This window comes from Amyelois transitella, chromosome 28 (assembly GCF_032362555.1).
Source record: "Amyelois transitella isolate CPQ chromosome 28, ilAmyTran1.1, whole genome shotgun sequence".
Taxonomy (NCBI): domain Eukaryota; kingdom Metazoa; phylum Arthropoda; class Insecta; order Lepidoptera; family Pyralidae; genus Amyelois; species Amyelois transitella.
Genome location: NC_083531.1, coordinates 4,116,777 through 4,133,514, shown reverse-complemented (window position 1 = coordinate 4,133,514; position 16,738 = coordinate 4,116,777). Strand labels below are relative to the sequence as shown.

Below are 16,738 nucleotides of genomic sequence, written 5' to 3'. Positions count from 1 at the left end.
ACTTTTTCTCCTCCAATCAAAATATTACATGCTGTCATTTCTTTCTACATACATACATACATTAAATCACGCCTCTTTCCCGGAGGGGTAAGCAGAGACTACCTGTTTCCACTTGCCACGATCTCTGCATACTTCCTTCGCTTCATCCACATTCATAACTCTCTTCATGCATGCTCGGGGGTTTCGTGTACTTTTGACCTGACCCTTTACCAGGACGTCCTTAATTTGATCAAGATACATTCGTCTAGGTCTTCCCACACCGACCTTTCCCTCCACACTCTCCTTGTATATCTGCTTAGTCAACCTGTTTTCATTCATCCTCTCCACATGACTGAACCATCTCAACATACCCTTTTCTATTCCTGTCAATACTTCTTCTTTCACATCACAACATTCCCTTATCACGCTGTTCCTTATCCGGTCACTCAATTTCACACCCATCATACTCCTTAACGCTCTCATTTCCACTGCATTTATTCTGCTTTCGTGCTTCTTTTGCCATACCCAACTTTCACTCCCAAACATTAATGTCGGGACCAACACGCCCCTATGCACAGCCAGCCGAGCCTTTTTGGATAGTTTCAGACTGCTCATAAAGGCATGCAAAGCTCCATTCACCATGTTCCCCGCATTCACTCATCTTTCAATATCACTATTACACTTGCCATCTGATGTAAACTTTAATCCTAGATATACAAACTCTTTCACTTGCTCAACTTTTTCTCCTCCAATCAAAATATTACATGTTGTCATTTCTTTCACCATTTCAAAAACCAGTGTTTTAGTTTTACTTACGTTCCCTCTCATTCCGTTCTCTTTTAAAGCTTCATGCATACAGTTTACCATCTGCTGTAACTCCTCCGCTGATGACGCCAGTATAACCTGATCGTCGGCATAGAGCAGACATTTGACGAGTAACTCATTCATCCTTAATCCACTTTCAGACTCTTTGGTTGAACAGCCACGCTGACGCAACACATCCTTGCGTAACGCCTTTCTCAATCTTAAACCACTCAGTGTGCACTCCGTTTATCCTGACGCAAGCACTCGAATCCTCATATAAGGATTTCTTTTTTGTTTTATTTAAAAATAACCGTTATTTAATTCCTAAAAAATTATTGTATTGTTGACAAGAACCTAAAGTCATGATCACCTTTCTATTGGCATGCCGTTTGTTTCAATTTCTCAATTTTCTTTTTGTATTATTTTGTCTTTTAAACTGAAATATCAATTTAATGTTGAAAATTACATGGCATTTAAATCATTTTCAATTATTTTGTATTACATGGGATGGGCGCTTGAACCATTTTGCTGTCCAGTTATTTGTTCACTTCAAGCATTTGACTCATTTTGCTGTCAAGTTATTTGTTCATTTCAAGCATTTAACTCATTTTGCCTTTCCCTGGAAAAGTGTCATTTTGATGTAAGCGCCATAAAATTACTGAAATATTGCTAAATAGTAACAGAAATAATGGTTTTACGTACTTTTTAACCTTATAAATATACTGTATTAATTTTATCAAAATCGGTCAAGCCATTTTTTAACAGCGAATTTTTTTCCAAAAATTAAAACTTTAAACCGGTTTTTCTCAGCTTTCACAAAATGGCGCTTACCACAATTAGCCTTTCAACCGTCGATATTAATATCTGTGGATTGGATAGCAAAGAAAGAAAGATGGCCGGTGGCTGCTTTGCTGATAATCAAATCAGTAAAATCTAAATAAAGTGCTTTAAACTTTGTTAGATTAATTAATTTTATTCATAATTCTTATTATATTTAAACCTTGTACGTGAAAGTGTATAATCGAAATCCTGGTGGATGTATTGAGATGTTCAGTGCAATCAGATTACTCTGTTGTGTTTGGCATTGCAATATTTGTGATTGTTTTGTTATATTTTAAAATACATGTAACTATTCTATGTTATCTTAGATAACTGTTATTGAAAGCTGCATAATTCATGTGACTCCCAAAATGCCTCAAACGTCGATATGTCGTTTGTGTCTTTGCACAGACGTTCGCATGTTTACTATAGCCGGTACCCCCTTGCAAGCAGTGTATGAGAAAATTACGGATTCTGAGGTAAGGCAAGACAAAAATAATTAAATACAATAATATTAATCCTAAGCGTATGTTCCCTTCGGATTCCATTTAGGGATGGGCTAGCAACCTGTCACTATTTGAATCTCAATTCTATCAGAAAGGCAAACAGCTGAACGTGTCCTTTCAATCTTTTGATGACTGTTGGCTCCGTCTACATACATTCCTTGCGGGGTACGCAAGGTCTATAGACGTGATTTAAAAGCCTTTATTGCTAACTAACAGATTTACAATAACACATATACAACAGTAATAAAAAAACACATCAGTTTCCATCAGTGTATCCTATAGACACCAAGGCCTCCTCCTCCAGATCTTTCCACTTTTTCCAGTCCCTTGTGAGCCTCACCCACATGGCACCTGCGGTCCACTGCTTGTTTCCTATGCTGCATGTTGTATCCTAGCATGCTCCTCTCCATGCTTCTTTGGCGATAGACGTGATTGTATATATGTTAGGTTTATATTAATCCAACTAGTCCAAGTAATATTATAAATGCAAAAATGTACAACTTTCTTATACAAGTGAAAAATATACAGATTCGTGTACAATGTTCGAAATTCATTAACACACACTAACACAAAGCAAGTACCTTCCCAATTTTATAATTAGTGCCAGGAGTATATTGGTACATAAATACATAAAATCACACCTCTTTCCTGGAGGGGTAGGCAGAGACTACCTCTTTCCACTTGCCACGATCTCTGCATGCTATTATATTGGTCTATGAAGTAATCTAAGATATATGTATACATTGTTACAAGAAGCGACATGGTGTTTAGAAATTTTGTGTTTTATATTAATTAAGGGATTAAGGGATAGAGGATTCTTCTTCTATATGATGGGCTAGCGACCTGTCACTATTTGAATCTCAATTTTATCAATAAGCCTAACAGATGAATGTGGCCTATCAGTCTTTCAAGTTCTTCTATACATGCGCTTTGGAAGCAGAAGTAGTTATAATTAGATTTAAATTATGTGACGTCAATAAGTGATACCTTGTATACTTCTTCTTCGTCATTACCTTTTCCCACTTTCTACATAGGGTCGGCACAATATGTTAGTTTTTTCCAATTGTGATACCTTGTATCCAATTTTGAAAATAAATATATTCTATTCAAGACTGCTGGGTCTGTCTACCCCGCAAGGGATATAGACGTGATTATATGAATGAATAAATGAACTAAATTAAATTATCAGTTGCTGGACAATATGAAGCCGGTCGCCGCCTGTTACATCTGCCACGCTCACCTTCGGAGGTGCCGTTCTTTCATGGAGAAGTCAGTCAGGGCGGACGAGGTTCTAACCGGATTTCTGATGAACAATAAGGTGAGCATATTGATGTATTGGGCATGCATACAAAATTATATCACCTACTAGAGGCTGCTCACGTTCTGCGTGGAATCCCTATCATAACTTAACAATCAATCCCGTGGGAATTCCGGGATAAAAAGGGGTGGTAGCCTATATGTTATTCTGGGTCTTCAACTACCTATATACCAAATTTAATTGTAATCGGTTCAGTAGTTTTTGCGTGACAGTGTAACAAACATCCATACTGACATCCTGATATACTCACAAACTCATTCGCATTTATATTATAAGTAGGATTTAGGAATTTGGGACTCCTTTTGTGTGCTAGGCATCATAATAAAAAAACTTTTTAAGTTAAACGGTTTTATGTTAAACATACATTGCAATGTTTAATATAAATGTACTAAAAACCAAAAAACAATAAAATAGATACAGTCGTGGGAATTATAAACATATGCATAGACTAGACTAAAATAAAACCGTGGGGCACGTCAATTGTCTACAAATTATAGACTTAATGTGCGATAGAAGAATCGTTTAATTCGTCGTTAGGCAGTTGGCCCGCAGACGGTGCGCAAATTACTTACTATTTTGCTGGCTAGCGAGGAATCGTTTCACTGCTCGTAGTTTGTCTTTAATCGACAAAACTTATGATAAAAGTACTACTCGCTCAACATTATGAAACCCTAAAACTCGCTTAATCGAGCTTGCTAACTTGTTTCCACATTCTAGCCCTTCTTATCACACGTCCATCGTTGTCGGTTGAACAACTGCCTAATTATAGTGTAACATTACAAAACAAACATTTTAATCAACGATTGTAGACAATTGACGTGCCCCACGGTTTTATTTTAGTCTAGTCTATGCATATGTTTATAATTCCCACGACTGTATCTATTTTATTATTTTTTGGTTTTTAGTACATTTATATTAAACATTGCAATGTATGTTTAACATAAAACCGTTTAACTTAAAAAGTTTTTTTACCTATTTTTTTATTATTTGGTTTTTAGTACATTTATATTAAACATTGCAATGTATGTTTAACATAAAACCGTTTAACTTAAAAAGTTTTTTTACCTATTTTTATTTGTTTTTGTAACGAATAAACTCAAAAACTACTGGACCGATTTGAATGAAATTTAGCACAGGGATAGACTTAACCTTCAGGAGTAACATAGGCTACATTTTATCCCACTGCTTAGATTTTAATTTTGAATAGTAAATTGTATTCTACTTGTTGAGACCTTTCATTTGATACCCATGTTGATGGGATTGATAAAACCTAAGTTATCCGCCATTTTGTAGAGGCCGCCATCTTGGATTTCAATTTTTTATAGTATATTGTATTCTGCTTGTTGAGCCCTTTCATTTGATACCCATATTGATGGGATTAATGAAACCTAAATTATCCGCCATTTTGTAACGGCGGCCATCTTGAATTTATAATGATAATGAATAAACATAATTATATTGTCACCAAAATCCAAAGTGTATACAAAATTTCAGATTAATCGGTTGACAGGAAGAGGGTGAAATTTGAATTACTAAATTTGACCCAAGAATAAATAAAACAAACGGGGTGAGCTAAATAAAACCGTTTAAAAACCATACAGCTGAATATAGTCTATCATTCTTTTCTTTAGAGACTGTTGGCTTTGTCTACCCCACAAGAGACTTATGTATGTGTATCACTAAATTACATGCAAACAAAAGTTATAGAATGAAGTCTAATCTCTTTCCCATGGATGTCGTAAAGGCGACTAAGGATAGGCCTAAAAACTTGGGATTCAGCATGATGTTATACGGCCTAAAGCATTCCTCGAAACAAACAAACTTTTCAGGTTTACCTGTGAAAGTGGAAGAGGCAGACATACAGAGTTTCACATCTATACTAATATTATAAAGCTGAACAGTTTGTTTGTATGTTTGTTTGAATCTCAGAAACTACTGCTAGTTCTTTTAGTGTTCAATAGACCATTTATCGAGGAAGGCTTTAGGCTATTAATCATCAAACTGCAACTATTAGGAGCGAAGAAATAATGGAGAATGTGAAAAAAAAAACGGGGAAAATTATTCATCCTTTAGGGTTTCAATGATGAATAACTATTCCACGCGGACGGAGTCGCGGGCACAGCTAGTTTATAATATTAATAAAGAATTTATAATTGTATTTCATATTAAAACACCTGATATGTTTCAGCTCACAGTAAAAACAGTGGCCCGAATTGACCGTAAGTCTCACAATCTGGTTCACTCGCTGTCCATCAAGAAGATGTCTTCCGAAGACCACCTGGAGGTGGAAGAGAGTAAGGTGAAGACCGAAGTGGAATTCGAATTTGCCGGTGCCGAAGACGTGAACGATATGAGCTACGAAGATCATAGTGGTATGTTTGTGTGGAGTTTTTTTTTTTGTTAAATGTCATATTTTTTTTGTTACATACATACATACATATGGACACGTCTATATCCCTTGTGGGGTAGACAGAGCCAACAGTCTTGAAAAGACTGATCGGCCACGTTCAGCTATTTGGCTTAATGATAGAATTGAGATTTTTTTTGTTGGCCATTATATTTCATGTACGGATATCACTGTTACAATTTTATTAATTATTGTATTGATTACTTTATGTGGTGCCGTGTGGTTTCTGGAACTTTTGAATAGAATTACTTGAATTATTAATCTAGCCCATGAATGTCGTAAAGAGCAACTAAGGAATAGGCTTATTAATTTGAGACGCCCCTCATAGGCGATTGGCTTCTTCGAACTTGGATATCAATTCCATCATAAAGCCATACAGTTGAATGTGACCTTTCAGTCTTTTCATGATTGCTTATTCTGTCTACCCCGCAAGGGATTAGGACGTACATACATACATACATATGGTCACGTCTATATCCCTTGCGGGGTAGACAGATCCAAAAGTCTTGAAAAGACTGAATGGCCACGTTCAGCTATTTGGCTTAACGATAGTATTGAGATTTTAACTAGTGAGAGGTTGCTAGCCAATCGCCTAAAAAAGAATCCCATGTTTGTAAGCCTATCTCTTAGTCGCCGTGTGGTTCCCGGCACCAATACAAAAAAGAATAGGACCACTCCATCTCTTTCCCATGGATGTCGTAAAAGGCGACTAAGGGATAGGCTTACAAACTTGGGATTAAGACGTGACTGTGTACATATGCTTATGGACATTATATGGATGGAAATGGTGATATAAGTTTTGTTTTATTTTTTAATTGTTCCAAAATATATTGTTGCAGATTTTCCTGCGTTCAACGATACCGAGGTTCAATTAGACGAGAAAGCGTTTGTACTGCGGCCGGAGAATGAATATTTGGAAAACGTTGAATATTTAAAAGAGGAGAAACAACTTATAGGTAATCTATATTAATATTATAAAGCTGAAGAATTTGTTTGTTTGTTGGTTTGTTTGTTTGTTTGTCTGTTTGTTTGAACGCGCTAATCTCGGGAACTAGTGGTTCGAGTTGAAAAAATATTTTTGTGTTGAATAGACTATTTATAGAGGAAGGCTTTAGGCTATAAAACATCATACTGCAACTATTAGGAGCGAAGGAATAATGGAAAATGTGAAAAAAAAAACGGGGGAAATCCTTGAGGGCTTCAATGATGCCCGAAATAACTATTCCACGCGTACGAATTCGCGGGCACAGCTAGTAAAATATAATACCGTTTAGTTAGTATCTCGTAACACAAGTCTCGAACTTACTTCGAGGCTAACTCAATCTGTGTAATTTTTGTCCCGTATATATTTATTTAATTGTTGAGTTAGTATCTCGTAACACAAGTCTCGAACTTACTTCGAGGCTAACTCAATCTGTGTAATTTTTGTCCCGTATATATTTATTTAATCGTTGAGTTAGTATCTCGTAACACAAGTCTCGAACTTACTTCGAGGCTAACTCGATCTGTGTAATTTTTGTCCCGTAGGTAAGTATATATTTATTTATTTTTACCAGCAGCTGATTTCGCCTGTACACTTCTATATTTTATGACTACATTCACTCTCTTGCCGTGCCGTGCCGTGTGGTTCCCGGCACCAATACAAAAAAGAATAGGACCACTCCATCTGTTTCCCATGGATGTCGTAAAAGGCGACTAAGGGATAGGCTTACAAACTTGGGATTCTTCTTTTAGGCGATGGGCCAGCAACCTGTCACTAGTTGAATCTCAATTCTATCATTAAGCCAAATGGCTGAACGTGGCCATTCAGTCTTTCAAGACTGTTGGCTCTGTCTACCCCGCAAGGGATATAGACGTGACCATATGTATATGTATGTATGTATTCATTCTCTTTACAGCGTCGGACGCGGACGAAAATCGCAACGCGGATTCGGACGACGAGCGACCGTTGAACACTTTGAAGAGTAATTTGAAATGTCGGTCGGACGACTCCGATCGCACGACTACCAAACGTACGGTAGCGTCAGTGAAAAAAACGCTCAAAAAGGCGACGGTGAAAAAATCTCAACAAAAGGAGAAGAAACGTGAGTGATTGATTTGTTATTTCGATTCATAAATAAATGATATGATAGGACGGAGGCAGATTTTGAGTTTTGAGATAAAGTGGATTTTGTTTGCGAGACTGTATGGTACAAAATAATAAAGAATTAGGTGCCCGTTAATTTTATAAAGATGATTTAATTACTATTTTAATTTTAACCGTTTTAATAGCCGTGTGGTTCTCGGCACCAATACAAAAAAGAATTGGGACCACTCCATCTCTTTCCCATGGATGTGGTAAAGGGCGACTAAGGGATAGGCTTACAAACTTGGGATTCTTCTTTTAGGCGATGGGCTAGCAACCTGCCACTATTTGAATCTCAATTCTATCATTAAGCCAAATAGCTGAGCGTGGCCATTCAGCCTTTTCAAGACTGTTGGCTCTGTCTACCCCGCAAGGGATATAGACGTGACCATATGTATGTATGTAATTTTAACCTAAACGTAAGAGAGTTATGAATGTGGATAAAGCGAAAGAAGTATGCATTGATCGTGGAGAGAGTCTCTGACTTCCCCTTCGTGAAATTTGAAGTTTGGAAAGTGGCTTTAATTTATATACGAATTACGGACAGACTGACATGTATATATATATATCGTGATATGAGTCAAAATGCGTCTGTCATTAATATTTATAAATAAAGATTGTTTTTATTTTATTTTTTTAATCTAAAATCTGCCTCCGTCATTATATTTTTTAAGGCCAGTGTACACGATATTGCTTTACACGACATATATCAATAACACTAGCTTTTTCTCGCGGCTGTGGATCACTGGGAGTTTAAAAAAAATATAATTATGTCACTCCCGCCCTCGTACTATGCATATTTTTTTGCGTCATAATAAAAAAACTAATTTCGCGTAGTAGTCCAGTAGTTTTTGAGTTTATTCGTTACAAACATACAAAAATAATATTTTTTCTTTATAATATTCTATATTATTCAGGAGTTGGCGTGATTCTTGAAAGCACTTATCAATGATAATCAATAAATATGAATATAAAGAGGAAAGATTTGAATTTATGTTTGTTTGTTTGTAATATCTTTATTGCATATTCAAATTTATAAAGTTACAAGAAATATTACATAAAGTTATTAAAGAAATAAATCACTTGCTATGGCGGACTTATCCCATGAAGGGATCTCTTTCAGTCCACCGGCATAAAATAAAGGATGAAAAACAATAACAATACTTTTGTATGTTTGTAACTAAATAATTCAAAAACTACTGGACTGATTTTCACGAAATTAAGCACAGATATAGTATAGACATCTTCGGGAGTGACATAGAATACTTAGTTATTTACTATAATTTCCCACGGTAGCGAAGCCCCGCGCATAAGCTAGTCAATAAATATAAATTTTCAAAAGAGTTTCAAACAATTAATATATTTTTGTATTGCAAAATCGTGTAAATTGTGCATATTATTTAAGCAATTGGTGAAGTTTTCGAATAATGTGTGTGTAATTGACTCCTTTACTCGGCTTTTACTATAGATATTCTTTTGACAAAATTACTCAAATTCAAATTTATGATTATGACATGAACTATGTGCCTTCCACATCGTGAATAACGAACCCCGGGGTTCGCTTTAGCCATTTCCCGCGCCTTTTTGTTTAATTATAAGCATCCTCGGTTTGATCAAGCTTGCCGTGTGGTTCCCGGCTCTCACCTCACTTCAGAATAGGACCACTCCATCTCGTTCCCATGGATGTCGTAAAAGGCGACTAAGGGATAGGCTTACATACTTGGGATTCTATTTTTAGGCGATGTGCTAGCAACCTGTCACTATTTGAATCTCAAGTCTATCGTTAAGCCAAATAGCTGAGCGTGGCCTATCAGTCTTTTCTAGACTGTTGGCTCTGTCTCCCCCACAAGGGATATAGACGTGATCATATGTATGTATGTACGATCCTTCCTTACATACCTCTCCCGCTCCCTCCACACTCATTACTCTTTGCATGCATATTCGACGATCACGGGTACTTTTGACATCTCCCGTTTTCAAGACATTCGAAATTTAGGTCATACATACAGGCAGATAAAATACTTTAAGACTTTATGATTGTGGTTTTTTTTTTCACTCTGCGCGGGTAAGAGATTTTTACAATCTGGCACATTTGTAGTAGTTCAAGTCATGACATGTTACAATATAAAATATGTTTATATATATATATACATATATTTTTGTTCTTAATCAACTTTTTGGTAATTTTGTCATTAGAATTTCCGTAACGCCTGACTTTGCAGGAGATTATTCGTATAGATAATTCTATTCTTAGATTTAAATAATGTTGGCGGTGCAAAGTTTATATAGTATAGAATCTTTATTTTAAATTTTTTTTTATTTTTTATGTAATATCGGTCTAATATTGTTTTGTTTATTGGCAAATTTTGCTCCAACAAAGCTATATGATACATAGTGCCAAAAGGCGGGATTTAAAAGATATAGGGCATTAATAATAAAAAAATATATATGTGAGGTATATATGTGTGCCGTGTGGTTTACCTACCAATAGAATAGGACCACTCCATCTCATTCCAATGGATGTCGTAAACTCGGGATTCTTCTTTTAGGCGATGGGCTAGCAACCTGTCACTATATGAATCTCAATTCTATCATTGAGCCAAAAGCTGAACGTGGCCTATCACTCTTTTTAAGACTGATGGCCCTGTCTACCCCGCAAGGGATGTAGACGTGTTTATATGTTTGCATGAGGTATGTATGTAGATACAGACGTCAGTCGAGTATGCCCGTCTATATGTAATCACGCCTTTATCCTTTACGGGGCAAACAGGGTCTATTATTTTGGTACCTTAAAAAATGGACTGTAAATGTGGAACATAGGTATCATTAGTTATGTTGTGAGCAATTTTTTCTATTTAAGTACAAATTGAAAATGGAAGTATTTTTTTTTATTATTAATTTTACGCTGCCAACATTAATTGTGTAAGAGGACTTTAACGCAAAGTCACGCGGTCAACTTGATTTAAAATATAAAAAAAATAAAACCAACTGATTGAAGTTGCGGCTTGTTAACAATACGGTGCGTACGTTATTTGAATTTCGAACTGTAATCGCTGGCTGTAAAACTATTTCTTTTTTTAAGCTTTAAATTTTTTTTTATAATTTCTTAGGCAAATAGGGACTGGTTTTAAGTCTGAGCGAAGCGTATAATGACGCGTTTCTTTAAATTGACTTATTTTACTCTAAATACCTACATTCTACCATCATTGACCTCCAATAATATCTTTAATTCAAATTCAAATTAACTTCATGATAGCTGCTTTGAAATTTTCGCATAGCATTTTTCTATTTATAAATACTACACAGGTTTGAAACGCGCACGTGACGTAATCCTGAATTTTATCTTGTACGTTTCGAAAGTCATGTTACTGTATCAGGAGCGATGATTCGGCTCGACCGCCACCAAAGGGAAGATCTTCCGCCAGGCTAGGTGTTATGCCTGGGGAACCGCGCGACAGGCGATGTTGTGTCGGAGTTTGTACATACTACTCTGTCAAGAAAGTAGCAGGAAAAGATCAATAATACACAAACTGTTTGTTATTCATCCAAATTTATTTTATCACCTTCAAAATATGCTCCTTTAGAAACGATACACTTACGCCAACGAATAATCCAATCATCAAAACATTTTTTAAACGCTGTTTCCGGAATTGAGGTCAGTTCTCGCCGCGAATTCTCTTTTATGTCTTCTACCGATTGAAAACGGGTGCCACGAAGTGATAATTTGAGTTTAGGAAAAAGAAAAAAGTCGGCTGGAGCCATATCTGGTGAATATGGTGGTTGCTCGATGGTATTTGTTGAGTGTTTGGTTAAAAATTCGTTCACAATGATGGCCTTGTGCGAAGGTGCATTATCATGGTGCAAAATCCAAGAATTTTCTTTCCACAAATCTGGCCTTTTTCGTCGGATTTGCTCTCTTAAACGCCGCATAACACTCAAATAATATTCCTTATTTACCGTTTGACCTTCCGGCAAGAATTCCGAGTGCACAACACCGCGATAGTCAAAGAAAACAGTCAACATGACTTTGACTTTTGAACGACTTTGGCGTGGTTTTTTCGGTTTCGGTTCAGTTGGAAGGCGCCACTCCGAAGCTTGTTGACTAGTTTGCATGTCAAACTCGTAAACCCACGTCTCGTCACCAGTAACAATGCGTTTCATGAATGTTGGGTCGGAATTGACTCGTTCTAGCATGTCCTCAGCGACTCTCATGCGATTGAGTTTTTGAAAAAAATTCAGGTCTTTTGGGACTAGCCGAGCGGCAACATGTTTCATACCCAAATTATTAGTTAAAATGGTACGGATCGACTCGTGAGATACAGAAAGTTCGGTGGCTATCTCTCTCAAAGTTGAATGAGGATTTTCAGTCACTATTTCCTTCACTTTTGCGATGTTAACTTCAGTTGCAGACGTTGATGGCCTACCAGAGCGAGGCAAATCTTCCATCACATCTCGACCGCTTTTGAACGCTTTGTACCACTCATAAGCACGAGTTTTTGATAAAGTCGATTCACCGTAAGCCTTCTGTAACATTTTCAGTGACTCCGAACACGATATTCCATTGGCAATGCAAAATTTAAGACAAACTCTTTGTTCGATGTTTTTATCCATTATGAAATTAGCAATACACACTAGATATGATATAACTAAAAATAGCACTGTATTTAATGTAAACAACAGATGCAACTCAAACTCCGCGCCAAAATGGAAAACAGTTGTGCCAATCTAACAACAACAAAAAAAACAAAAATTTGAATTTGGAACCATAAATAAATAATCCATTCCCGATATTTTTCTGACTGAATGTATGTAATCCAATCCGTGAAATCTTTACATACATACATACATATAATCACGTCTATATCCCTTGCGGGGTAGACAGAGCCAACACTCTTGAAGAGACTTATAGGCCACATTGAGCTGAAAAATGAAAATGAAAATTTGTGTGTTTCGCTGTGAAATCTTTGCTTGCGCGATTTAGATTTTTTCGCTGTTTATGACTGATAGCGTCGCGTGATTGATTGTTGTGACTTGCGGCGTACAGATGTCGCCACATCACAATGATCCGTAACATTATAACCGCCGAGCTTGCATGAAGAGAGTTATGAATGTGGATGAAGCGAAGAAAGTATGCAGAGATCGTGGCAAGTGGAAAGAGGTAGTCTCTGCCTACCCCTCCGGGAAAGAGGCGTGATTTTATGTATGTATAATGATCCGTGGCAACCGAGAGACTTGAGAACCAGCCGGCTGAAATCGTCCGATAAAAAATAAAGGTACCTACGTTACGTGCGCGTTTAATGCCTGTGTAGTATTAACAAACTTATAATAGCGATGTTTAAAATAATGCCAATTAATTTTGGCGCTGATAGTTGCGTGAGCGACCATGGAACTAATTCTGAAACTATATGTCTGTCGCTCCTTCTTTTATTTAGAAGATTTAAAGATATTTTAGAATTTTACAACATAAAAATAATTCATTTAATAATTTCACAAAAATAAAACAAACTATATTTTTACATGAACCCTTACTTGATAACTAGCTGCGTCGGCAGACGTTTTACTGCCTAATGACGCATTTTTTGAACTATGAGTATGAGAACTATTTATTATATATAGAATGAGAGATAGATTCCCGGCACCCATGGAATAGGAACACTCCATCTCTTTCCCATGAAAGTCATTTTAGACATTCATTGGAAAGCGATAGTATAGGAAATTTGCTGAAAATAATAAAATATTTGCGCTGGTAAAATAAAAGATGATGCACGCTTGAAACAGACTGTCATTTATTTTCTTATTTTAAAATACAAGATGCTTGTCCTTTACAAAGGAGTTCGGAATACTCTAAGGAGTTCGTAACAGATAGAGTTTGTCTTAGTGATAGAAACCTCGCGAACATTTAAAATTTTTACATAATTGTGAATATCTCAAAAACTACTTAAACTGCTTTAAAATTCTATTGACAGAGGCTACGTACATTTTAAATATCATCAAAATGAGACTAACGGAATAGAATAGATTTATTTTCAAAATTGGATACAAGGTATCACTTATTGACGTCACATCACTTAAATCTAATTATAACTATGTATGTGTACTAATTAGTTCGAAAATAAGGGTTTCAATGTTCAAGAGAAACTATTGAGTGCAGTTCACGAAAGTCCGGGTTTATTAATTTACACAGTTTATACAGAAGTACAGTACAACTCACAATATTACGTATAGTTAAGCTAACATAAAATTTATGTAATTTGCATGCCCATATGTCTAGACGCGCGGGAAACGGCTAATTGTACTGCCCGCTCGTCGGTGCATTTGCAGTGTCAGCTTAAAGTCCCTACAACTACTTAAGAGGAACAAAAGATATCGCGTTAAGGTGCCTGTAGTTTCTCGGCATTTTATAGCCGCCGAGTTACCGATTCTTCTTCCTCCTGTCTTTTAATCCCCGGTTGCATCCTCACTTCACTGGAGAAGAGCCCGGGGTCTATCTAGAATCCATGGTCAAAGGCATCTTTGACCATGGATTCTAGATTGGGTGAGGTTTTTACACGAAGCGACTCCCGTCTGACATCCGCAAATTTTGCAAGTAAACCTTACCCGTATTGGATCTATGGTTACACATTCAGTTGCCTGAAATGTGTAGGTTTCCTCACAATGTTCTCCCTCACCGTAAGAGCATAGGTTAGTTGTGAAACTAATGTACGTAACTAGAATAGTCATTGGTAAATGGCCGTTGAGTTTTAGACATGAGATCCAGTAAGTAGCCGCCAGTGGATAGCGAGATACTTGGTGAGCGCTGTAGTAGACTAAAGGCGAAGGATTGGGACACGGGCGCTTATTTAGGGCTCCTGGGTCCAAAGCGGTACGATGTCAGATGATGTATCTCTTTTTTACCCGCCAGCTGGTTTCGCCGTTATCGCCTTGCGCAAGCGCCCGATAATACGCGGGACAATTTGAAATAAGAACAAATACACGTACCCATTCTGTCTATGATTATAATATCTTTAACTCGTGGTTTTTTTTGTTAAACATGGCCGACATGGTCATACGATAAGATCTGAAACTTCATTGGTGTAATTCACGCACGTCCCGAGTTATGGGACGTCGAAGAAAGATTTCTCGGAGGGATTGGCAGATACTACATTTGTCCTATGGATCCACGGTCCCTCTATAATTTTTTTTATACACTTCCTCTTTTTTTTAACATTTCAAATAACGTTTCTGTCTATCGCCAGCGCCGTCTTGCTTGTTCCTCGGAAATTATTATGAGTGGACACGCAACTATATGTATTGACTGCGTTGTAGTTCCACCGATTTGTACTAGATGGCATTGTTACCGATTTACCGATAATAACTTGTATACTCTATGCGTTTCCGATCCGAGAATATATTCTGACAAAAAAAACATGAAGAGGACGAACCCGGAAGGAGCGTCCCGTTTATTTTATTTATTTATATATTTATGTAGGAATATAATATAAACACAAGGAAGTCACAACTCACATCAAGGAAAATAAGAATAAAACTTAAAATAATAACTTCTTCCAGCAGGCCCACGATATTTTCTATCTTAAACCTAAATAACCCTACAAATTGCTTGGCAATTCTTCAGATTCCCTTCCAGAGCCCTAATCGCTACCAATGTACCCTATTTCTACCTTACAGGCATCAAACTCATAAAGAGACCAACGCCCGCCGACCAAGAGAAAGTACAGGAAATACGTAATATAATATTCAAAAGGCGACGCTCGTGTCGCGTATGTCAAATGAAATTCGCAACGGAGGTCGAATTACAACACCATCGGATAGAGCATAGGCCTTATGCGTGTCAGATATGCCAAAAGCGGTTCCGAACGAATCCCCTTCTAAAGCAGCATTTTATTATACACAGCGGCGAGAAACGGTATCAATGTTACGAATGCGGAACACAATTCAGTCGCCCGCACCATTTGAGGAACCATTTGAGAACGCACTCCGGCGAAGTGCCGTACGAGTGTAATGTGTGCAATCGCAGATTCAACAACTCGAGTAATCTCAGACAGCACATAAAAAGGCACACGGGCGAGAAACCTTATCAGTGTGACGTGTGCCAGCGTAAATTCGCGCAGAAGAACACGTTGCAGAAGCATTTGAAAACGCACGGTCCGGGCAGGTGCAATGATTTGCAGAGAACCAGGGAGAAACCGTACAAATGTGTGGAGTGTGGCGCTGGATTTGTGAGAATTTATCACTTGAAAAGACATTTGACTATACATTCTGGTGAGAAACCGTTCGAATGCAGTGTTTGCTGTAGGAAATTCAATAGGAAAAGTACGCTGACGACGCATTTGAGAACGCACACTGTTGAGCCTAAGCCTTATAGTTTTAACTTGTGAAATATGTTTAATTTGTAAATACTCATGTATAAATCTAATCTAACTAATGTTTTAAACAGAATAATTTAGTCAAAAACTACACTTTCGATTTTGACGATTTTTGGCACAGATATAAAATTCTCAAGAGAACGACAATTAAAGTGTAACGCGGGCGGAGCTGCGGTTAACAGCTAGTAGTTTTTGTCAGTCAAGTAGTGAATGTGTGAAAACTGAATGTTTATTACCCAGTCTATGTCAATGACAATTCGTATATAAACGTATGTTTTTCTCCTGATAATAATATTTGCCACGTACCTATTTGAATTTGGAATAAAATACACTTGTGATAAAGTCCTCCGAAACCATTCTCAATAACGACATACATATTTTCGTGTGTTTAGTATTTGTTTTGTTACTTTCCCAACA

At 37.0% G+C, this 16,738-nt stretch overlaps 1 protein-coding gene across 5 annotated transcripts in view; it reads left to right on the top strand.

Annotated features, from left to right (window-relative positions):
• The first annotated feature begins 1,086 nt into the window (after nucleotides 1–1,086).
• LOC106138075 (zinc finger protein 436) overlaps nucleotides 1,087–16,738 on the top strand; it is a 36,005-nt gene continuing 20,353 nt past the window's right edge. The window contains exons 1-6 of one of the 5 annotated variants that reach the window (XM_013339101.2): nucleotides 1,095–2,081; nucleotides 3,298–3,426; nucleotides 5,615–5,798; nucleotides 6,673–6,789; nucleotides 7,732–7,917; nucleotides 15,624–16,728. In XM_013339101.2, coding sequence (XP_013194555.1) covers nucleotides 1,974–2,081; nucleotides 3,298–3,426; nucleotides 5,615–5,798; nucleotides 6,673–6,789; nucleotides 7,732–7,917; nucleotides 15,624–16,333 — 1,434 coding nt within the window. In that variant the 5' untranslated portion in view covers nucleotides 1,095–1,973 and the 3' untranslated portion in view covers nucleotides 16,334–16,728. Of the gene's footprint in view, nucleotides 2,082–3,297; nucleotides 3,427–5,614; nucleotides 5,799–6,672; nucleotides 6,790–7,731; nucleotides 7,918–15,623; nucleotides 16,729–16,738 lie in introns of those variants that run through there. The other 4 variants (XM_013339095.2, XM_013339097.2, XM_013339100.2 and 1 more) reach the window with 4 other exon arrangements.